The sequence below is a fragment of the Lycium ferocissimum genome, unplaced genomic scaffold, assembly GCF_029784015.1.
Source record: "Lycium ferocissimum isolate CSIRO_LF1 unplaced genomic scaffold, AGI_CSIRO_Lferr_CH_V1 ctg12696, whole genome shotgun sequence".
NCBI classification, from domain to species: Eukaryota; Viridiplantae; Streptophyta; class Magnoliopsida; order Solanales; family Solanaceae; genus Lycium; species Lycium ferocissimum.
The window spans coordinates 7945-32794 of record NW_026714488.1 but is presented as its reverse complement, the minus strand read 5'-3'; the positions used below and the strand labels follow the sequence as shown (position 1 = coordinate 32794).

The 24850-nt window shown below is 44.3% G+C and overlaps 1 protein-coding gene across 1 annotated transcript; it reads left to right on the top strand.

Moving 5' to 3' along the window:
• Positions 1-697: 697 nt before the first annotated feature.
• On the top strand, positions 698-2044 carry LOC132041981 (uncharacterized). The gene is made up of 3 exons (XM_059432646.1): positions 698-741; positions 1033-1549; positions 1655-2044. The coding sequence occupies exons 1-3, from the start codon at positions 698-700 to the stop codon at positions 2042-2044; spliced, it is 951 nt and encodes a 316-aa protein (XP_059288629.1).
• The last annotated feature ends 22806 nt before the right edge of the window (positions 2045-24850 follow it).

The following is a 24850-nucleotide window of genomic DNA, read 5'->3' as shown; positions in this document are numbered from 1 at the left end:
GAAGCCATCTCCGATAGCAGATAGGGGTTTCGACATAAGGCGATACCCTTCATCTATTATAGAGGATCTCCTTCCCCGGGTCCGAGCTGGTTGCGGATGGGACAATCGTCCGGTGCAAGTGTTCACCCCTGGGCCCGACGAATCTATTACCGCTCATAGAGAAGGTTTCCTATATGTTTACACGTATCCGTTTACGCTAAAACTAGATCCTCCAATCGATCCAATTATTTTGGAGATGTGCTGGACGTAGTACGTGACCTTGGCCCAAATTGGGCTGATTATCCGGAGGGCCGTGGCCTGCCTCCGGTTACTGGCCAATAATGTCAACAGGGAATTCACGATGGCGCACTTCATCCGGTTATATTCCCCGTGAATCTTCCGAGAGGGCGTGATAAAGCTCGCCAAGTGAGGTCGAAACCCGATCTTTTCCAAACTCGACAAAGACAGAGATCGAAAATGGTTGGAACGTTATGTCTGGGTAAAGACCGCAGGCATTATTCAGGCCGATCACATGCCCTTTTCGGAGAGGTGGAACGATAGGCGTAAGTTTCTCAGTTCTCCCTTCTATAATTATTCTTCCTCCACGCTTTGTCAACATTTGCTCCCTTGCATACATGTGATTTCTCCCTTTTTTATTTGTTATTAGCCGAGGCATAGATGCCTCCAGCCGTCCGAAACCTTACCGTGAACAACAGACATGGGGGGACCTGTCGTGTGGCCGATGGGTTGCCCAAAATCACGGTAATATTCTCCTTGATTTGGTATTTATTGCATCCTCCCCTTTTTTCTTTTCTTTCTATAACCCCTTCGGTATTCGGGTTTACCCGGGGGCTCGGTAGAGCAAGACCGGAACCAACGGCCCGAGCTCCGCACCGGCTCCTGAATTTGATACGGCAGGATCATCTCGGCTCATTGTTGCTTCCGGTAAGAGAGGGGGAAAGCCCTCGGCCAAAGGGCAGAAACTAAAGAAAAGGGCGAGGAGTGTTGTTCGGACTTTGAGGGATGAATCAGAGTCCGAGTTCTTATTCAAAGGGTTGGTGAGGGCCCCTTCATCACCTCTGTTCCGGAGGAGAAAGCCACTATTCCGCCCTTTCCTACAACTGAGGAAGGACCTTCCATTCCGGCTCCGCACACAGGTAGGGAAAAAGTTCTTTTTCCAACTCCTCCAAGGTCAATTGAATTCATTGACATTTCAGGTGACACTTCACCCGAAGAGATTCCCCTGCAGAGGCCTAGAAGAACCAGGCCATCTCAAAATATTGAGGCCGAACAAAGAGTAGAGTCGGCCCCCGATATCGAAGCTCCAATAGATACCAGCCCACTGCCCGGTGGTGACCAAGCTGCAACATTCGAGGCTCCTGCTTCTACCAAGGCCGCTGGGGCTGTTCCGGCTTCTCCTACTCCTGTACCGAGGTCCCATAACCTAGACGACATATTCTCGGATATCCCACCTGCAATCGGGGAAGCAACTGGGCTCGGACATCTCCCTATTTCTCGAGCCACGAGGGCAGCTAGCCGGGCCACCGAAACGGATGCAAGAGATAGTCTTGTAGGTATTTTTCCAGCCCCTAGCATGGAACCGAAAAGAACGAGGCCGGCCGTGGTCACCGAGGCTACTATTTCCCAACTTTGAAGTGAACTTGATTCGGTCAAGACTGATGCCATGAATATGGCAGAGAGGCATCGGCTGCTCAAATCTCAGCATGCTAAAGACAAGGAGAAGTTGAGGGTAGTCGAACAGAAAGCCAAGGCTCGATCCCGGATTAGTGACGAGCTCAAGAGCAAGCTCGAGAAGGCAGCCGAGGCTAATGACGTGCTTCAGGCTGAACTTGAGTCGGCTAACCAAATTCACAGAGTTCTTCTCGAAGAGAGATCCAAACTAGCTAAATTGGAAAAAGTCGAGGCTGACTTAGAAGAGTCTCTTAAGGACATGGAGCCTGCCGAGGCTCGTACTACGATTTTGGTCCAGTATGAATGGTGGAAATCCCAGAGGGCTACCCTCGAACAGGCCCAAAAAGGATTAGGGGACCTCCAGCTCGGATAATCGAAACTAAAGCAATCGAGGAGGAGGCTAAAAAAGCTCTTGATGTTGAGTCTGAGGATTCCGAGAACTCCAGCTCCAACCGTACCGGGTAGATCAGGGCCTGCACTAGCCTTTATTTTGTTTTTGCCTTTGGGTTTGTTTTTGCTTTTTGACTTGTGGAAAGTTCAAATGTAAAAACCTTTCATATATGAAATGAGCATTTCCCCTTTGATTGTTTCTTCATTCTTTTATCTGAATGCCTGTTATGACATTTGCCTTAATCGCTTATCTCATTAGGAATAATCAAAAGGTTCGGAGTCATTTCTTTTTTTCCGAACTGTGCCTAAGTGTTGGCTTTTCTCTTCGTTCGGTACATTTTTATCCAGGGATTTGATCGAGTGATTTGCCGGCGGGAAATTTTTTATGCTTTGTGAACTCGGACGTCTACTGAATCACGTTAGGCATTTTTGGGTCGAGTTTTTCGACCGCTTATAACAGTTAGGTTCGACACTCGAATCCTGCCGCTTGTCAAATTTTGATACGGCGGTCTCATTCGAGGGTGTTAAAGGATTTTGGCTCGGTTCGACATGACCTTGTTGCCTTTGTCGCATTTCGACGGTAGTCCCCGGTGTAGGGTAATTAATAAAAAGATCTTAATTTCGACGAATTTTTTAGTCCTAGATATAGGGTATTTAATAAAAGATTTGTCTCAGATGAATTTTTTATAATTTTCTTTATATTGCAAGTATTTGCACGTACATAATATGAAGACTTCATCCGTTTCCTTCTATTTTTGCCGTAGCAAATACTTAAGTGGACACGATTCGTTTTGCTTGTGTGAATTATGAGAAGTTAGGGGCAAGGCTATCCCGAGAGACTTTTGCTTGTTTTAATACTTGAATTGTGTATGATTTCCATGTCTTGAAAATTGTTAAAACAACACTTGGAGGAATTTTTCCATAATTAGCAAGTGAGCTATTTTGGGTAAGTTGAAAATTCAACAAAAAAAAATAAAAATTGGAGCAAGGGTGGCCGGCCACTTCATTGTGGGCCAAGGCCATATGGGACATGTGCTATATTATAGAAGATGACTAAGTCATCTTCAACACTTAGCCAACATATTTCTAGAAAAATCAAGAAACTAAAGAGAAGAGAAAAAAAGAAGCATATTCGGCCATAGCTAGGCAAAAATAAGACCAAAAATTCTCCATCAAAAAAATCAATTCTTCAAGCAAAGTTGCTAATTCAAGGGTGCTAAGTAACGTGGTGTTGTTATTTCGGAAGATAGTTCGCTCGTTTGTTCTAACGACTAACTTGGGTCAAGTGAAGAAGTGAAGAAGGAAGGTTAGTTTTAATCTTGTTTTCTTGTGTTATAGATGGTGTATATGTGCTATTGTATGCTAAAATGGAAGAAAATCATGTGAGGGTGGAAGTTGGAGTTGGCCGTGTATGGTAGTTGTGGCTATATATATATGTGTTGTGGAATAATTCATGTATTCATGTTAGTTGACATGTTTTAATTGTTGTAGTGTGAAGAAAAGGATGAAATCATCCTTTGGTGTAGAAAGTGTGTTGGCCGAATGGCCCCCTTTATGTGGTCTTGAATGAACAAATCGTCATTAGTGTTTTCGTTGTTGTCGTTATGGATTGTATAAGGCAAAATGCAAGTTTGATTACTTAGAATGAGATTATGTTGGTTATGGGAAATTTATGTGAATTTTATGTAATTTTTACATTTATGAATATTGCATTGCTAATGTGTAGATTAATGATGTAAAGTATGAATTTGGAAGAGAAGAATGTAATTGAGGTTGTTCTCGGGTTTGGGGACTATTTCGGGTTCAATGGGACAATATTTGGAATGTTGGAAAAATTGTATGAATTGCTTAAAGTGTTATTGCATATGGTTTGAACGGGTTTGGATTAGTAGTTGAACGCATGAGCGTTAATGTCAATTTGATTTCATGAAGTTAGTTGATTATATTGGAACACCTCTAAGTATATAGCAATATATGTATAATGTTGGAATATGTTGGAATTGCATATTAATGTTGGAAAGTATTGTGAATCGACTATTATTGTTGTGGTTTGGTTTCTTGTTGGGTTGTTGTTGAAACTAGCCGAGTTGAAATCTCGGGGTTGGTGCATTTACAGAGGAAATCTTTGCCGAAATTTCTATAGAATCTAATGTTCGTTTGGAATTGGATGTCTAAATATGTTTGGCTAATGTTAGTGTACTTTGCGTTATGTAGATCTTGGAGTTGCCGAGGGTTGAGGCTAGGTTTGTATTGCGGTTGACTAAGGTATGTAAGGCGTCGCTTTCTTTCCTTTGGCATGTCCTAGTGCTATTAGGCTATGACCCGCGTCTCGGGGTCATTCCGTTCTTAAACCCGAGCTTAAATACGTACTTGTTCGATCCTAGAGACTTGTTCTTTAATGTGTTCAATGTAAGGATCTCAACTTTTCAAAATAAAGAGTTTTCAAGAGACTTATGCAAATTTTGACTACAAAGAGGTCCGGACTTCAAACGTCCGTAACTTTTGCATACGACCTCGAAACGCCCCAAAACATAATATGTGAGTTCATAAGGCATAACTTTCCCCTACCCCTCGTAGTCGGGCTCGGACGGGGGTCGGCACCCGTCCGTGGGGCCCGCAGCCTTTCTATGCCACCTTTATGGATTTTTCGGAAAATTTAATATTTTCTTCATTATGATTTTCTCACATGGATTCCTTACTTACTTAAAGAATACTGTTTATGATTTTGATGCATATGATTACTCACGACTCTGCTCGTGCTTATGGTTACTGCTTCGTTCACCGGATCCCGGGCCGGTTATGTTTCGTGCGCATTATGATATGTTCCGGTGTGATGCTGTGTTACGGTTCACCGAGCTCCTCGCTAGAGAGCCGGGTCCGTTTATGTGTGGTGTTATGCTGTGTTTGGTGTTATGGTTGGCTATGATATGTTACGGGGATATGTCGGGTTACGGAGATATGAAACTTTCGGTGTGATCTTGTGGTATGGCGCCATCGACGGCGGGCGACCATCGTTCTAAGAGCCTTTGCATGATTTTAATTTTGATAAATAATTTGACATTTTGTAAATCATATTTATTTTCTGTGGTATGTTATTATGTTTCTGTAATCCTGCTTTACATACTCAGTACCTATTTCGTACTGACCCCCTTTCTTCGGGGGCTGCGTTTCATGCCCGCAGGTACTGACGTACAGTTTGAGGATCCACCTGCTTAGGCCATCTATTCCGCTTTCTGGGAGTGCTCCTTCTTCCGGAGCTTATATATTTTGGTATATATTTTCTTCTGATGCATATGTATATTATTATTCAGGGGTACGACGGGGCCCTGTCCCGTCATATGATTTCGTTATTCTGCTTAGAGGTCTGTGGATATGTACGTGGGTTATGGCTATGTCTGTACAGTATATGTGTATGTGGCACAACATATGTATATGTGATATGTTCTGAGCGGTTCATCCGCTACGGCAGCCTTGTCGGCTCGCCTATATATGTTTATATGGATATGTTGGCCCTGTGTGGCCTTTGTTGGTATTTTCTGAGTGCAGGTTAACTTTGGTTAGTCAGTAAAACAGAGGAAACTCTGCCCAAATTTTTGTAAATATTTGAGTTACTATTTTTGGACTTTGGTACGTACGGGTGCCCAAGTCGGGCACTAGTCACGGCCTACGGGATTGGGTCGTGACAAAAGTGGTATCAGAGCGGTTCGTCCTCGGAATATCCACAGACCGTGTCTAGTAGAGTCCTGTTTATCGGTGTGTTGTGCACCACATCTATAAACGGGAGGCTACAGGACATTTAGGATACTGTCTTTCTTTCTGATCTTAGATCGTGCGATAGAGCGGTGTTATTAGGATAACTTCTTTTTTAACGATCTTTTATGTTTTCAGCGATGCCTCCAAGAAAGACGACAGCTGCCCAGAAGGGCAAGTCTACTGCTACCGTGGGAGAGACTAGTAGGGCCCAGAGAGTTACCAGGGCCCGTGCTCAGCTCGAGCCGGAGATCGTGCCCTGGTCGGCCAGTTCTGCCACCCCATCACCATCAGAGGGGCACGGAGCGGCGGCGGCGGGGCACGGGGGCGGGCGGCTCCACCGCCCGCACCCGAGGTTCGAGTGCCCGAGCCTCCGGCCTCCTCGGCCGGGGGCGGAGGACGGGGCCATGAGGGATGCTTTGTTCGGTGCGCATCGACCGATTGGTAGCGAGGACGGGTCCGCAGACGAGGGCCGGAGATGATCATGCTGGGGGACGTGATAGCCAGAGGGCTCGTTATTTTCTGACCTGCAATCCGCCAGAGTTCTTCGGGTCAAAGCCCGAGGAGGACCCTCAGGAGTTCATCAGAGAGATGCGGCGTACGCTGCGACTTATCAGGGCCTCCGAGATTGAGTCAGTGGAGCTGGCGTCGTATCGGCTGCACGATATAGCAGCCAATTGGTTTGAGTCGTGGGAGCTGTCCCGCGGTGAGGGTGCTGCCCCAGCTGTGTGGGATGAGTTCGTGGAGGCTTTCCTCGCACATTTTCTACCCCCAGAGACCAGACGAGCCAGGGTACACAGGTTTATACATTTGAAGCAGCGTGGCCGGAGCGTCCGAGAGTACACCCTGGAGTTTGATTCCTTAGCCAGATACGCTCCTCATATTGTGGCAGATATGGATGACAGGGTGCACCAGTATATTATGGGGCTGGATGATTACTTGATTGACAGCTGTATGTCGATGGCTGCTCAGCCCGGCGTGGATATCGCACGAGTACAGGCATACGCTCAGGGCATGGAGGAGCGGCACAGAGGGCGCCGGCCGACGGACTTATGATAGGCGCCGGCCCCGAGGGCTAGGTCGGCCGGATATTCTCGGGGATTCTCGAGGGCGACGCCTCGGCGGCGGCGGACACGGCGGATATTCCTCCCGGTCAGCCGGAGTACACCCCCACGGCCTACGGGCGGGGAGACCCGACAAGGTCGGATATTCGGGAGCGGGTCGAGCTCCGGGGCTTCGAGCCACGCGACGGCAGAGGTACCGGTCAGTCCAGGCCACCCAGACCTCCATGTTCCTACTGTGGGAGGCACCATCCTGGAGAGTGCTATCGGGCTACAGGTGCTTGCTTTATTTGTGGCCGCCAGGGCCACATTATGAGAGATTGCCCGCGTGGGGGTAGTGCAGGTGGTGCGGCGCAGCCTACAGGTTCAGGTGCTGGTTCATCTTCATCATCCGTGGCTATGCGCCCTGCGGGGCGAGGTACACCGGCACCGGCAGGTCGCGGTAGAGGCCGCGGTGGAGCAGCCAGTTCTAGCGGTCCTTCGAACCGCATATATGCTTTAGCCAGCCGTCGGGACAGGAGGCGTCCCCTAACGTGGTTACAGGTACATTATTGGTTTTCTCTCGAGCTGTATATGCATTGATTGATCCTGGTTCCACCTTATCATATATTTGTCCTCTTATTGCTGATAAAATTGGGATTAAATCTGAACCAATAGAGCCATTTGAGGTAGCCACTCCGGTAGGGGATTCTATCGTAGCCAGACAGGTATATAAAGATTGTTCGATAATTGTTTGTGATCGTTGTACAAAAGCAGATTTGATAGAGCTAGACATGATTGAATTCGATGTTATTATGGGTATGGACTGGTTGGCTTCATGTTATGCCAGCGTTGACTGTCAAAAGAAAATGGTCCGCTTCCAATTCCCAGGTGAACCGGTTATAGAATGGGCAGGTAATACAGCCACGCCGAGGGGTAAGTTTATTTCATACCTCAAGGCGAGAAAAATGATTAGAAAAGGTTATATCTATCATCTGGTTCGCGTGCATGATCTCAAAGCTGAAGCGCCTACTATTCAGTCCGTCCCAGTGGTTAATGAATTCCTTGATGTATTTCCAGACGAGCTTCCGTGTCTTCCTCCCGAACGGGAGATAGAATTCACTATAGATCTGCTGCCAGACACCCAGCCTATATCTATTCCACCGTACAAAATGGCACCGGCAGAATTAAAAGAACTAAAAGAGCAGGTTAGAGATCTACTGGAGAAGGGCTTTATCCGACCCAGCACGTCACCCTGGGGAGCACCGGTATTATTTGTGAGGAAGAAAGACGGATCGGCGCGGATGTGTATCGATTATCGGCAGCTAAACAAGGTAACTATAAAGAATAAATACCCCCTCCCCAGATTGACGATTTATTTGATCAGTTGCAGGGAGCTAAATGCTTCTCAAAGATAGATCTGCGGTCGGGTTATCATCAGGTGCGAGTGCGGGAGGCAGATATTCCCAAGACAGCATTCAGGACCCGGTACGGGCATTATGAATTCAGAGTTATGTCATTCGGGCTGACGAATGCTCCAGCGGTATTCATGGATCTTATGAATCGGGTATTCAGGCCGTTCTTGGATATGTTCGTGATCGTGTTTATTGATGATATTCTGGTTTACTCTCGATCAGAAGATGAACACGCGGATCATTTGAGAGCGGTCCTTGGGGTACTTCGACATCAGAAATTATATGCCAAATTTTCTAAATGTGAATTCTGGCTAACATCAGTGGCATTCTTGGGACATATTATTGGCGCAGATGGCATTCGGGTAGACACCCAGAAAATCGAAGCCGTGAAGAATTGGCCCAGGCCTACGACGCCGACAGAGGTGCGTAGTTTCTTGGGATTGGCTGGTTATTACAGGAGGTTCGTGGAAAAATTTGCTTCCATTTCAGCGCCTTTAACAAGGCTAACTCAGAAGGGAGCTAAATTCCAGTGGACAGATGCCTGCGAGCGGAGTTTCCAGTTGCTGAAGGAGAAATTGACCACAGCTCCGGTTTTGACACTTCCTGAAGGACCAGACGGGTATGTCATTTATTGTGACGCCTCAGGTGTTGGACTGGGTTGTGTTTTAATGCAGCACGGCCGCGTCATAGCCTATGCCTCCCGACAGCTCAGAAAACATGAAAAGAATTATCCCACTCATGATTTGGAGCTCGCAGCGGTGATTCATGCCCTGAAGATGTGGAGACATTATTTATATGGCGTCCATGTTGATATCTATACAGATCATAAGAGTCTCCAATATATTTTTAAGCAGAAAGAGCTTAATTTGCGGCAAAGACGGTGGTTAGAGCTGTTGAAAGATTATGATGTTGATATTCTGTACCATCCGGGAAAAGCCAATGTTGTCGCAGATGCCCTCAGCCGTAAATCTATGGGTAGCTTAGCGGATGTTTCATCAGAAAAGAAAGAAATAATGCGTGATATTCATCAGCTGGCAAGTCTTGGAGTCCGTTTGGCCGAATCTGGCAATGCTGGGATTTCTGTTCGAGAAGTTGCTGAATCTTCTATTGTGGAAGAAATTAAGCGTCGCCAATATGAAGATCCTATTCTGGTGCATTATCGAGACACAGCCCGTGAAAAAGAGAAGACTCCGTTCGAGGTTTCTTCGGATGGGGTATTATTATACAGGGGCAGACTATGTGTACCTGGAGTTGCAGAACTACGGCGACAGGTTATGGGCGAGGCACACTATGCCCGTTATTCTGTTCATCCAGGAGCTACAAAGATGTACCACGACCTCAGATGTCTATACTGGTGGGATGGCATGAAAAAGGATATCGCAGAATTTGTCGCTCAGTGTCCAAACTGCCAGCAGGTCAAGATTGAGCACCAGAAACCCGGTGGGCTACTACAGGAAATGGAGATACCGACGTGGAAGTGGGAAATAATTAATATGGACTTTATCGCAGGGTTGCCCCGCACTCCACGGAGGTATGATTCTATCTGGGTTATTGTTGATCGGCTGACAAAATCAGCCCATTTCCTCCCAGTCAGGACCACTTATTCAGCTGAGGATTATGCTAGACTATATATTAAGGAGATAGTGAGGCTTCATGGAGTTCCCGTATCTATTATTTCTGACAGAGGTACTCAGTTTACGCAAATTTCTGGAGGTCATTCCAAGACGGATTGGGGACCCGGTGTTAGCCTCGGCCACGACATTTCATCCTCGGTCGACGGACGGGCGAGCGTACTATCCGGACACTCGAAGATATGCTTGCGGGCTCCGTGTCATTGATTTCCAGAGGTAGCTGGGATGATCATCTGCCGCTGGTTGAATTTGCCTATAATAATAGCTACCACTCCAGTATCCAGATGGCCCCGTACGAGGCGTTATATGGCAGAAAATGCAGATCACCGATCGGCTGGTTCGATGTTGGCGAAACTAAATTAATTGGTCCAGATGTGATCCAGCAGGCGGTGGACAAAGTGAAATTGATCCGTGAAAGGCTATTAGCGGCCCAGAGTCGACAAAAGTCTTATGCAGATAATCGGCGTCGGCCCTTGGAATTTCAGGTTGGTGATTGGGTATTCCTGAAGGTATCGCCTATGAAAGGTGTCATGAGATTTGGCAAGAAAGGGAAGCTCAGTCCCAGATATATCGGGCCTTATCAGATTATTCGGAAAATAGGCAAAGTTGCCTATGAATTGGATTTGCCAGCTGATTTGGGTCCAGTGCATCCGGTATTTCATGTATCTATGCTCCGTAAATGCATTGGTGACCCCTCCAGAATATTTCCTGTGGATGATGTCCAGGTCACGGAGGAGCTGTCCTACGAAGAGCAGCCTATAGCTATATTGGATCGGCAGTTAAGAAGGTTGCGGAACAAAGAAGTAGCCTCCGTTAAGGTGCGGTGGCGGAACAACAATCGGGAGGAAGTGACACAGGGAGCCGAGGAGCCGATGAAGAAGAAGTATCCTCACTTATTTCTAGTACCCACAGGTAATTTAAATTTCTTTCTTGGTTATGCTGATTAACGAATGGTGTGTGTGATAACTATAAAAGAACTCCCCCAAACTTATTTATAAGACTCGTAAGGTTAATCTAACATTCGAGGACGAATGTTCTAAAGGGGGGGAGGATGTTATATCCCGTGTTTTGAACAACGGGACAACTTGTGTGAATTATGAGAAGTTAGGGGCAAGGCTATCCCGAGAGACTTTTGCTTGTTTTAATACTTGAATTGTGTATGATTTCCATGTCTTGAAAATTGTTAAAACAACACTTGGAGGAATTTTTCCATAATTAGTAAGTGAGCTATTTTGGGTAAGTTGAAAATTCAACAAAAAAAAAAAAAAAAATTGGAGCAAGGGTGGCCGGCCACTTCATTGTGGGCCAAGGCCATATGGAGCATGTGCTATATTATAGAAGATGACTAAGTCATCTTCAACACTTAGCCAACATATTTCTAGAGAAATCAAGAAACTAAAGAGAAGAGAAAAAAAAGAAGCATATTCGGCCATAGCTAGGCAAAAATAAGACCAAAAATTCTCCATCAAAAAAATCAATTCTTCAAGCAAAGTTGCTAATTCAAGGGTGCTAAGTAACGTGGTGTTGTTATTTCGGAAGATAGTTCGCTCGTTTGTTCTAACGACTAACTTGGGTCAAGTGAAGAAGTGAAGAAGGAAGGTTAGTTTTAATCTTGTTTTCTTGTGTTATAGATGGTGTATATGTGCTATTGTATGCTAAAATGGAAGAAAATCATGTGAGGGTGGAAGTTGGAGTTGGCCGTGTATGGTAGTTGTGGCTATATATATATATATGTTGTGGAATAATTCATGTATTCATGTTGGTTGGCATGTTTTAATGGTTGTAGTGTGAAGAAAAGGATGAAATCATCCCTTGGTGTGACAAAGTGTGTTGGCCGAATGGCCTTCTTTCATGTAGCCTTGAATGAACAAATTATCATTAGTGTTTTTGTTGTTGTCGTTATGGATTGTATAAGGAAAAATGCAAGTTTAATGACTTAGAATGATGTTATGTTGGTTATGGCATGACTTGGGAATTTATGTGAATTTTATATAATTTTTACATTTATGAATATTGCATTGCTAATGTGTAGATTAATGATGTAAAGTATGAATTTGGAAGAGAAGAATGTAATTGAGGTTGTTCTCGGGTTTGGGGACTATTTCGGGTTCAATGGGACAATATTTGGAATGTTGGAAAAATTGTATGAATTGCTTAAAGTGTTATTGCATATGGTTTGAACGGGTTTGGATTAGTAGTTGAACGCATGAGCGTTAATGTCAATTTGATTTCATGAAGTTAGTTGATTATATTGGAACACCTCTAAGTATATAGCAATATATGTATAATGTTGGAATATGTTGGAATTGCATATTAATGTTGGAAAGTATTGTGAATCGACTATTATTGTTGTGGTTTGGTTTCTTGTTGGGTTGTTGTTGAAACTAGCCGAGTTGAAATCTCGGGGTTGGTGCATTTACGGGAAATGCTGCCGAAATTTCTATAGAATCTAATGTTCGTTTGGAATTGGATGTCTAAATATGTTTGGCTAATGTTAGTGTACTTTGCGTTATGTAGATCTTGGAGTTGCCGAGGGTTGAGGCTAGGTTTGTATTGCGGTTGACTAAGGTATGTAAGGCGTCGCTTTCTTTCCTTTGGCATGTCCTAGTGCTATTAGGCTATGACCCGCGTCTCGGGGTCATTCTGTTCTTAAACCCGAGCTTAAATACGTACTTGTTCGATCCTAGAGACTTGTTCTTTAATGTGTTCAATGTAAGGATCTCAAGTTTTCAAAATAAAGAGTTTTCAAGAGACTTATGCAAATTTTGACTACAAAGAGGTCCCGGACTTCAAACGTCCGTAACTTTTGCATACGACCTCGAAACGCCCCAAAACATAATATGTGAGTTCATAAGGCATAACTTTCCCCTACCCCTCGTAGTCGGGCTCGGACGGGGGTCGGCACCCGTCCGTGGGGCCCGCAGCCTTTCTATGCCACCTTTATGGATTTTTCGGAAAATTTAATATTTTCTTCATTATGATTTTCTCACATGGATTCCTTACTTACTTAAAGAATACTGTTTATGATTTTGATGCATATGATTACTCACGACTCTGCTCGTGCTTATGGTTACTGCTTCGTTCACCGGATCCCGGGCGGTTATGTTTCGTGCGCATTATGATATGTTCCGGTGTGATCTTTGTGTTACGGTTCACCGAGCTCCTCGCTAGAGAGCCGGTCCGTTTATGTGTGGTGTTATGCTTGTGTTTGGTGTTATGGTTGGCTATGATATGTTACGGGGATATGTCGGGTTACGGAGATATGAAACTTTCTCGGTGTGATGCTGTGGTATGGCGCCATCGACAGGCGGGCGACCATCGTTCTAAGAGCCTTTGCATGATTTTAATTTTGATAAATAATTTGACATTTTGTAAATCATATTTATTTTCTGTGGTATGTTATTATGTTTCTGTAATCCTGCTTTACATACTCAGTACCTATTTCGTACTGACCCCCTTTCTTCGGGGGCTGCGTTTCATGCCCGCAGGTACTGACGTACAGTTTGAGGATCCACCTGCTTAGGCCATCTATTCCGCTTTCTGGGAGTGCTCCTTCTTCCGGAGCTTATATATTTTGGTATATATTTTCTTCTGATGCATATGTATATTATTATTCAGGGGTACGACGGGGCCCTGTCCCGTCATATGATTTCGTTATTCTGCTTAGAGGTCCGTGGATATGTACGTGGGTTATGGCTATGTACGTACAAGATATGTGTATGTGGCACGCATATGTATATGTGATATGTTCGAGCGGTTCATCCGCCACGGCAGCCCTTGTCGGCTCGCCTATATATGTTTATATGGATATGTTGGCCCGTGTGGCCTTTGTTGGTATTTTTAGTCGAGTGCGCCCAAATAAATTTTGGTTAGTATTTTTGGACTTTGGTACGAGGGTGCCCAAACTAGTCGCCCAAATTTTTGTAAATATTTGAGTTCAACAATAAAAAATGATCACAAGGGTTGGCATCTATACCTTAGCAGTAGTATCTCTTCAAATGAGCCACATTCCAGTTATTGTGCAACTATTATCCATCCATGGATTCCAGCTGGTACGACCTTTTGCCTGTTATTTCGGTTATCTTATATGGCCCTTCCCGGTTCGGACCCAACTTCCCGTAATCGGGATTCTTGATGTTTAAAGTAACTTTCCGAAGCACCAAGTCCCTAACTTGAAAATGCCAAAAATTGGCCCTTCGGTTGTAGTACCTCTCCATTCTCAGTTTCTGAGCTGCTATACGGATCAACGCGTTTTTGCGCAGTTCGTCCGCTAGGTCGAGTTTTATGGCCATGGCCTCCTCGTTTGACTCGTCGGTGGCGTATTTGAATCGGAGGCTCGGTTTTCCAACTTCTACTGGATCAGAGCTTCGGCCCCATAGACCAACGAGAAAGGCGATTCTCTCGTGCTTGATTTTAACGTAGTTCTGTAAGCCCATAATACCTCCGGCAACACTTCCCTCCATCGATGTTTTAATGTTCCAAGTCTTTTCCTTAGATTTTGAATTATTATTTTGTTCGTGGACTCCGCCTGTCCGTTTGCACTCGGGTGATATGGAGTTGACACAATTTTCTTGATCTTCAACCGTTAAAGGAAATTATTGACCTTGCTGCCAATGAACTGAGGGCCGTTATCACAAGTTATTTCGGCCGGGATGCCAAAACGACTGATAATATGGTCCCATATGAAGTCAATAACCTCCTTTTCTCTAATCTTTTCGAAGGCATGCACTTCAACCCATTTTGAGAAATAGTCAGTCATAAACAAAATGAAACGGGCCTCACCTATTGCCCATGGCAAAGGACCAACGATGTCCATTCCCCACTTCATTAAAGGCCAAGAGGAAATCACTGAGTGTAGCAACTCCCTAGGCTGATGGATCATCGGGGCATGCCTTTGACACCCGTCGCATTTCTGAACAAAATTCTTCGCGTCATCCTCCATCCGGTTCCAGTAATAACCAGCTCTGATAATTTTTCGAACCAAGGCTTCTGCATCGGAGTGATTACCGCAGGTACTCTCGTGGACTTCTCTGATCACATAATCGGTTTCTGCGGGACCCAAACACTTGGCTAGGGGCCCGAAGTAGGACCGCCAATACAATTGACTGTCGATTAGGCAGAACCATGTTGTTTTGGTCCTGAGTGACTGTGATTCTTTTGGGTAACTCGGGAGCTTTCCATCTTGCAAGTAGTCGATGTATTTGTTGCGCCAATCCCAAGTTAGACCCATTGTGTTTATCTCGGCATGCCCATTTTCTACCGCCGAATTCATCAACTGCACTATGGTACTGGGGTTGATTTCCTCCGCTTCGACTGAAGAGCCCAAATTGGCCAATGCGTCGGCTTCGTTATTCTGCTCCCTGGGTACATGCTGCATGGTCCACTCTTTAAACCGGTGCAGTATCACCTGAGTTTTCTCCAAATATCTTTGCATACGTTCATCCTTGACCTAGAAAATGACATTCACTTGGTTAACGACCAGGAGGGAGTTGCACTTCGCTTCTATTACTTTGGCCCCCAGACTCCGAGCCAATTCCAAACCTGCAATCATAGACTCATACTCGGCTTCATTGTTAGTTAATTTAATAGTTCTTGTTATATCCCGTACTTTGTACGTTGGAATATTTTAAGTTGGTTGCGACAAGCTATGGACAAGATTTTTAATTTCGATTTTGTTGATTTGTGTTAATGCACAAGTTGCACATTCATCTTTTCATTGGCATGGAGTGTTAGGGTAAATTGGGAATAAGGAAAATTTGGGTTAAAAGTGAATTATGGAAAGTTAAGCATTTCATGAAAATTAAGGGCTAGAAGTGAAATTTTGGAAACTAAATATTTCATGAAAATGGCCATATGTGGCCATGTGTGTGGTGTGGGCCATGGTACACTTGTGTGATTTATATAAGCATAGGAAGATGACTAATTAAGTCATGTTCATCATTTTCACCTTAGAGAAAAATCAAGAAGCTTGGAGAAGCCAAGAAAAGGCCATTCGGCCATGGTGGATGAAAAATTAAAGATCAAAAATCTTCACCAAAAAAATTATTTTTCCTAGCATTCCTACAAATTGGAAGGTCCTTATTAACATGGGATGATTGTTGAAGCAAGTAGAGTGTTTGTTCTTGAAGTTCTCAAGCCTAGCCGTGTGAAGAAGTGGGTGAAAAAAGGTAAGGTTCAATCTTATTTTTCATATGTTATGGATGGTTTGTGTATGTTGTGGAGTGTAGAAATGAATGAAATTCATAAAAATATGGATGTTGGAGCTTGGCCGAATAGGTGCATGTGTGTAGAAGTGAAGGACTAATTCTATTTAGTATGTTTTGGTTGTTGTTGTTGTGAATTTCATGATGTAAAATGAAGGTTTCATGATCCTGAAGTTGAGGTTGTAATTGTCACGGATGTTTTTAGAAGCTTATGGAATTTTAATGTAGTTTCTATAATTATGAGAATTATGTTGTTAATCGTGTGGATTGTTGGTGTAGTTTATGAATTTTGAAGAAAGGAATGTGTTGTCGTGGTTCCTATGGAAGTGGAAGGTTTCGAGTTTCATGGTATAATGGTTGGGTTGTTTCGATCATTGTGCGGATTGTTTGAAATGTTTTTGAATCTTGATTGAATGATCTTGGATTAGTACTTGAACTTGTGAGCGTTGATGTTAGCTTGAAAGAATGTGGTTGAATTGCATGTTATGGAATGTCGTCGAATTGTATAGAAGGAGTTACTAATGTTAGAATGCGTTCCGAATTCATTATTGATGTTGTTGGAATGGTTGTTGGTATTGTTGTTGATAATATTGGTCGAGTTGAATTCTCGGGGTTGTTGAACTTATAGGGGAAATGCTGCCCAAATTTCTGTAAATAAAGTGATGGCTTGGGATTGGATTCTTAAGTGCTTATGGCTAATGTTTGGTACTTAATGACCTTATTGTAGATTTTGAGCAGCCGAGACTTGAGTTTGGATTAGCCTAGGAAGCAAATGAGGTATGTAAAGCTTACATTTCCTTCTTTTGGCATGTCTTAGATATGGCTAAGCTATGATACGTTACGAGTCTTGGGGCAATTCCATTCCTGTGATCCGAGCATACATATAAGTCTTATTCATTTCTTGATGTTCGCATTTTAATATGGTCGGATTATGATCCTTGTGTCTTCCGTATGATTGGATTTCAAAAGCTGCATAAAGAGATTTTGTTGTAAAAGATTCTGTAACTACGAACGTCCGTAACTTTCATAGATAGAACCGGATTGCTTTGATATGCTCGTAAATAATTCTCTAACGTATGATGACTGAAATTTGCATAGGCGGGCCCGAGTGGGGTTGACGGTCGTCCGTGGGTCCCGCGACTTTCCTTTGTATAGTGCTAACGACTTTTTTGAAAGGAACTTAATATGACTACCTTTCCGACCCCCGAGTATGATTATATATTTATTTGTTAAGTACGAAATGATGATTCGTATGCTTATGATTCCGATACGTAACTATGGTTTCTGAAGTTCGGTTTGATATGTTCCCGAGTGATATTCGGAAGAAAAATCTGATTTGACTACTGTTTTGGCTTATAAATGATGGTTCGTTTTGATTAACCTATTGAGTCTTTGAAAATGTTTTAAACTGTATTTGGTTACTCACGATTCTACTCGTGCATTCTGTTGTTACATCTTTCGCCAAGTCCCGGGCCGGTTATGTTATCGTGCGCACTATGCTTTATTCCGGAGTATGATGTGTCCGATTCGCCGAGCCCCTTTTTGGCCAGGAACCGTGTATATATTATGGTGTTATGATGTGTCCGGTACGCCGAGCCCCTTTCGGCTGGGTACTGTATATATATGCTACGTTATATGTTATATGTATGGATTCTGGAATATGATCAGTTGGAATCAAACCCAATGGTGGGGCAAACCCAGTGGTGAGGCAAATTCCACACTGGTTTAGGCCAATCCCACATTGGTTTAGGCCAATCCCACATTGGTTTAGGCCAATCCCACATCGGTTAATGGCATCTCATATGATCGGTCATGATGTTATGATGTGTTACGGTATGTATATGATGATCATTTACTTATGTCACCCAGTCCCATTACGGGCCGGATATGATACATGGCACGGATATGCATGATTTGTATTTCAGGAGTAAGCAATTTGGCATTCTGATTATTATATTTGTCTTCTGTACCTCGTATGTACAATTTGTATTTCAGATGCAAGCACTTTGACATTCTGGTTATTACGTTCACTTTCTGTACTCCTTACTTCGGTTATGATCTTGTTTTCTGTATGCCATGCTTTACATGCTCAATACATATTCCGTACTGACCCCCTTTCTTCGGGGGCTGCGTTTCATGCCGCGCAGGTATATACAGATGAGTAGAAGATGTTCCAGCGGGATTGACGAGCTCCATTTTCTCCCGGAGTGCTGCCGAGTCAGAGTGCTTATGTTATGATATCTGGAGTTATGTTAGAGACTTTGCAGACAGTGTCGAGTGTATGATATGTCAGTTTTGTAAGCGGCTATGTAAGCCGATGTGTCATTATGCATTATGTTACCAACTTCATATGTTGACAGATTTCATACGGTACTAGTTTTATTTGATTTGATAAAGATGAAAGGCATGTTTGTTTTTGGAAAAAAAAAATTTCATTATGTACTTATGTCATGTTTAGTGGGCCCGGTATGGTTACGAGTATCAGGAGAGTCAGCGGGTTCGCTCGGCCTTAAGTAAGGGTCGGGTGCCCATCACACCCTGTCAGAAATTAGGGTGTGACAGTTCTAATCGACTGTCTAATGGCATCACCGTCGGGGGTTTTAAGGACGATGCCCAATCCGGAACCTTTTAGGTTCGAGGTGTTATATCCCGTATTTTGTACATTGCGACAATCCGAGCTAACCGCGATAAGTTAAGGACAAGACTATTCCGGGATACGAGATAGAGACTTTTTAGCCTCCGATATTGTTTTAAGGCATAAGTTGCTTATGATTTTATTGGCATGAAATATTAAGGAAATTTGGGGTTAAAAGTTAATTTTGGAAAGTTGACAATTCATGAAATAAAAAGGGCCAAATGGCCGGCCATATGGGGTGTGGGCCAAGGTCCACATGGATGCATCATATATGAAATAAAAGATGACTAAGTCAAATATATTCTTCATCTTCATCCCTTAGAACCTTGTAGAAAACTTGGAGCAAAACAAGAGAGCCATTCGGCCATAGCTAGCAAATTTGAGGTCCAAAAATCTTGAACAAAAAAATATTTTCTTCTAGCAATTCAACCAAGTGGAAGGTCCTTATTAACGTGGAGTAGTTGTTGGAGTCATCAAATCATTTGTTTGTGCCATTTACAACCCTAGCCAAGTTGGGGAGTTAAGTGGAAAAGGTAAGGTTTAATCTTCTTTTTCATATGTTATGAATGATTTGTACATGTTGTAGTGTGTAGAAATGGATGAGAATCATGAAAGTTGTGTGTTGGGGTGGTGGCCGAATATGGGTTATCTTGTATGGCAAGGAATGAACTAATTTTGTTTAGTGTTTTGGTTGTTGTTGTTGTGGATTTCATGTTGATAATGAAAGTTTAATGATTCAAGTTGAAGTTGAAAGTGTCTTGGGCTGTTTTAGTAGCCAACGTGATCTTAATGTAGTTTTTGTAATTGTGAGAATGATATTGTTAATGTGTGGATTGTTGGTGTAATTCATGAATTTGGGAAAGAGGAATGTGTTGTTGTTGTTGTTCTCGGGTTTGGGGAGATTTTGGGTGGCATGGCATTTTGGTTGGGTTGTTTTGAATATTGTGCGGATTGTTTGAAATGTTCTTGAATATTGTTTGAATGGTTTCGGATTAGTAATTGAACGTATGAGCATTGGTGTTAGTTTGATTATATGTGGTTGAATTGAATGTAAATAGAATGCGTTTAATTATGTAGAAGAAGGTTGTCGGCGTTAGAATGCGTTTTGAATTGATTGTTGATGTTGCTAATATGATTGTTGGTATTGTTGTTGATGATTTGGCCGAGTTGAATTCTCGGGGTTGTTGAATTTATAAGGGAAATGCTGCCCAAATTTCTGTAGAATTAAGTGCTAGCTTGGGATTGAATTCCTAAGTGCCTATAACTAATGTTTGGTATTTAGTGACGTTGTTGTAGATCTTAGGGAGCCCGAGACTTGAGTTTCGGTTAGCTTAGGAAGCGGACGAGGTATGTAAAGCCTAACCTTTCTTTCTTTTGGCATGTCTTAGTTGTAAGTAGGCTATGATACGAGCCTCGGGGTAACTCTATTCTTACGATCCGAGCATGTCTACGATTCTTATTCACCTCTTAATGTTGGCATTCTTAATGTAGTAGAATTATGGTCCTTATGTCTTTTGTATGATTGGATAATAAATGTTGTATAAAGAATTCTGTTCTTAAAGGATTCTGTATCTACGAACGACCGTAACTTTCATAGACGGGCTCGGATCGCTTCGAAACGTTCGTAGAAGATTTTTGTAACGACTAATATCCCCAAACTTTCATAGGCGGGCTCGGATGGGTTTGATACTTGTCCGTGGGCCCCGAGACTTTTCTATGTTTGGTTCTAACGACTTTCTGAAAGAACTTAATGTGACTATCGTCTTAACCCTCGAGCGACGATTACTTACTTATCTTTTGAGTCTATAATAATGATTTTTATGCATATGGTTACTCACGACTCTGCTCGTGCATATGGTTGTTACATTCTTTCGCCGAGTTCCGGGCCGGTTATGTCGTCGTGCGCACTATGTTATATTCCGGAGTATGATGTGTTATGGTTCACCGAGCTCCTCGCTAGAGGGCCGGGTTCCGTATATATTCTGGTGTTATGATGTGTTATGGCGTTATGATGTGTTATGGGATATGCCGGGTTACGGAGATATGAAATCTTCTGGAGTATGATGTGTATGGCGCCAGATGACGGGGTGGCGACCATGTTCCCTGAGCCCCATGCATGATTTGTGTTTTAAAAGTAAATGTTTTGGTATTCTGGATTTTGCACTTATTTTACTGTACTACTTGTTCCGATTATGATCCGTTTACCGTATTTCATGCTTTGCGTACTCGGTACATATTCCCGTGCGACCCCGCTTTCTTCGGGGGCTGCGTTTCATGCCCGCAGGTACAGACGCCCAGTTTGGTGATCCGCCAGCTTAGGACACCTACTCTGCTATCTTGGAGTGCTCCTTTGTTCGGAGCCTATATTTTGGTACAGACTCTTCCGTTGCATATGTATATGTTTATTCAGGGGTACGGCGGGGCCCTGTCCCGTCATATGATTCTGTTGTTACTCTTAGAGGTCTGTAGACATATATGTGGGTTGTGCATATTGCTGTTCGGTTGTGTTCGCATGTTTTATGTTTTGGGCGGTCCCACTCGCCGTGGCAGCCTTGTCGGCTTGCGTTTGTATATGTTTTGGGACGCTGTGCTTATGATAGCCTTGATGGCTTCTGTGATATATATGCTTGTCCATGCGACAATTTGGAGACTACGTATGATCTTTGTATAAGTGTAAGTATTTGTATGTTGATTCTGATTGTGGGGTATGTACGGGTGCCCAGCTCGGGCACTAGTCACGGCTTCGGGGTTGGGTCGTGACAAAAGTGGTATCGGGCGGTTCCTCCTTGGAGTGTCTACGAACACGTGTCTAGTAGAGTCTTGTTTATTGGTGTGTTGTGCACCACATCTATAAACAGGAAGCTACAGGACATTTAGGATGTTATCTTTCCTTCTGATCTTAGATCGTGCGATAGAGCGGTATTATCAGGATGACTCCTCCCTAACGAATTGTTACGTTTTCAGCGATGCCTCCAAGAAAGCGACGGTTGCCCGGAAGGGCAAGTCGACGACGGCCCGGAGAGACTGGCCGGAGCCCGGAGGGTTACTGGGGCCCGTACTCGGCTTTGAGCACGAGGTTGTGCTCCCGACGGCGAGCTGCGCTACACCGCCGCTACCGGAGGAGCATGGGGCGCGGCGGTGCGGTCCCGGGGGCTCCACCGTCGGCTCCCGGGGTTCCAGTGCCCGAGCCTCCAGCTCCTCAGCCAGGGGCGGAGGATAGGGCCATGCGAGATGCGGTCCAGTTGTTGACCAGATTAGTGGCGGGGCAGGCTCGCAGGCACGGATTAGGGGGTGATTATGCAGATAGACATGACAGTCTGAGGGCTCGTGATTTCCTGACTTGTAATCCTCCAGAGTTCTTCGGGTCAAAGCCCGCGGAGGATCCCCAGGAGTTTATTCGGCAGATGCAGCGTACGTTGCGGCTCATTAAGGCTTCTGAGACTGAGTCTGTCGAGTTGGCGTCATATCGGTTGCATGATGTAGCGGCTAATTGGTATGAGTCTTGGGAGCTGTCTAGGGGCGAGGGTGCTCCTCCAGCAGTATGGGACGAGTTTACAGAGGCCTTTCTTGGCCACTTTCTACCTCCGGAGATGAGGCGGGCCAGAGTTGATAGATTCTGCGTACGAGGTAGAGTGGCGAAGGGAGTGTTCGAGGAAGTACGATCTAGAGTTTGAATCCTTGGCCGGATATGCACCCACTATTGTGGGCGATATAATGATCGGATGCGTCGATACGTGATGGGGGTTTGGATCGTTACTTGGTCGATGTTTGTGCGGTGATGGCTTCCCGGCCGAGGATGGATATTGCACGGGTACGGAGGGGCGCATGCCCGAGGGTATGGAGGATCGACATAGAGGGCGTCGGCCGACGGGAGGAGATATGACGGGGGCTAGCCCAAGAGGGCTAGATCGGTGGACCCCGGAGAGTCTCGAGGCGGGCGACCTCGGCGGCGGCATAGCGGTACCCTTCCCGGCCAGCCGCGGAGTACACCCCCACAGTTCTCGGGTAGGAGACCGGATAGTGCAGGGTATTCGGGGGCCCCGAGTCGAGATCCGGAGGGCTCGGGTTCGCGGTGGACGAGAGGTTCCGATCGATCGAGGCCACCCATACCTCGGTGTTCTCACTGTGGGAGACATCACCCTGGAGAGTGTTATCGTGCCACGGGTGCTTGTTTTACTTGTGGCCGTCAGGGCCACCTTATGAGAGATTGTCCGCTTGGGGGTAGTTCAGGTGGTGCAGCTCAGCCTACTGGGTCAGTTGCTGGTTCATCTTCCTCTTCGGTAGCTATGCGCCACACAATGGGGGCGGGGGTATGCCGACACCACCGTATCGCGACCCAACCCGTAGGCCATGACTAGTGCCAGTACCCAGGCACCACTCTGACTCCCGTTAACCATAATCGGCGTATAAACGGATTATAGACACATAAAAAGTCGGACATTAGACCATAAAATTTAGCATAATCGGATCTTATACGTAGAAAAGTAAGCCGTCGCCCCCCAATCATCACAAATACATATATACAGATCATAATCACATCTTTCAGCAGATGATATCACACATAAGCCGGTAAGGCTATCATAGTATAAGGGGACGTCCAATTCACAAATCACACAGACACAGCTGAACAGTGAGTACCCATACCCACACATATATGTCTACAGACCTCTAAGAATAATAACAGAATCATATGACGGGACAGGGCCCCGCCGTACCCGTGAATAAACATATACACATATACAATAACAGAATCAGGACCAAGGTATAGGCTCCAGAACAAGGGAGCACTCCAAGACAGCTGAACAGGAATCCTAAGCTGGTGAATCATCCAAATAAGTATCTGTACCTGCGCGGCATGAAACGCAGCCCCCGAAGAAAGGGGGTCAGTACGGAATATGTACTGAGTATGCAAAGCATGAAATACGATGAGGTCATAATCAAAACCGGAAGTACGAAATTAAATGCAATATCCGAGGAATATCAAAATGCTTACTCGTAAAAAACATAAATCATGCATGGGGCTCTTAGAATATGGTCGCCCGTTTGTCATTGGCGCCATAACACATCATACTCCGGAAAGATTTCATATCTAGAACCCGACATATCACATAGCATATCATAACGCCGTAACACATCATAACGCCAAATATACTCGGTACCGGCCCTCAGCGAGGCTCGGCGAACCGGACACGTCATACTACGAAATATATCATAGTGCGCACGAAACATAACCGGCCGGGACTCGGTGAAGGATGTAATTACGAATGCACGAGCGAGTCGTGAGTAACCATATGCAATTTAAAAACATTTTCAAAGACTCAATAGAATAATCAAATGAGCCGTCATTTTAAAAACCAAGGCGATAGTCAAATCAAGGTTCTTAAGTGTCGTTCGAGAACATATCAAATAGAACTTTAGGACTCATAGATACGTATCAACCCATATGAAATAACTTATGGAAATTAGGGGCATAATCGTCTATACAAACTCGATAGAGAAGTAGGTAGTCGACGTCCGAAGTTTAAGACGATAGTTGCACTAAATCCTTTCAAAAGTCGTTAGTACTACACAAGGGGAAGTGTCAGGGCCCACGGACGAGTATCAAACCAATCCGAGTCAATCTATAAAAGTTGGAGACCTTACTCATTATAGAATCTCCTACGAACGTTTCGAAACGCTCCGAGCTCGTCTATGAAGGTTACGGTCGTTCGTAGTTATAGAATCCTTTAAAAATAACATTCTTTATGCAACATTTGAAATTCAACTGTACAAAAGACTTAAAAGCCATGACTCGACCATATTAAGAACGTTAACATCAAGAAGTGAATAAGAATCGTATACGTGCTCGGATCTTAAGAATGGAGTTACCCCGAGACTCGTATCATAGCCTAATTACAACTACGACATGCCAAAAGAAAGAAAGGGTAAGCTTCACATACCTCGTCCGCTTCCTAAGTTAATCCAAACTTACGTCTCGGCTTCCCAAAGTCTACATAACATCATTGGCACCAAACATTAGTCATAAGCGCTTGGGAATCCAATTCTAGATTAATGCTTTATTTACAGAAATTTGGGCAGCATTTCCCCTGTAAATTCAACACCCCGAGAATTCAAC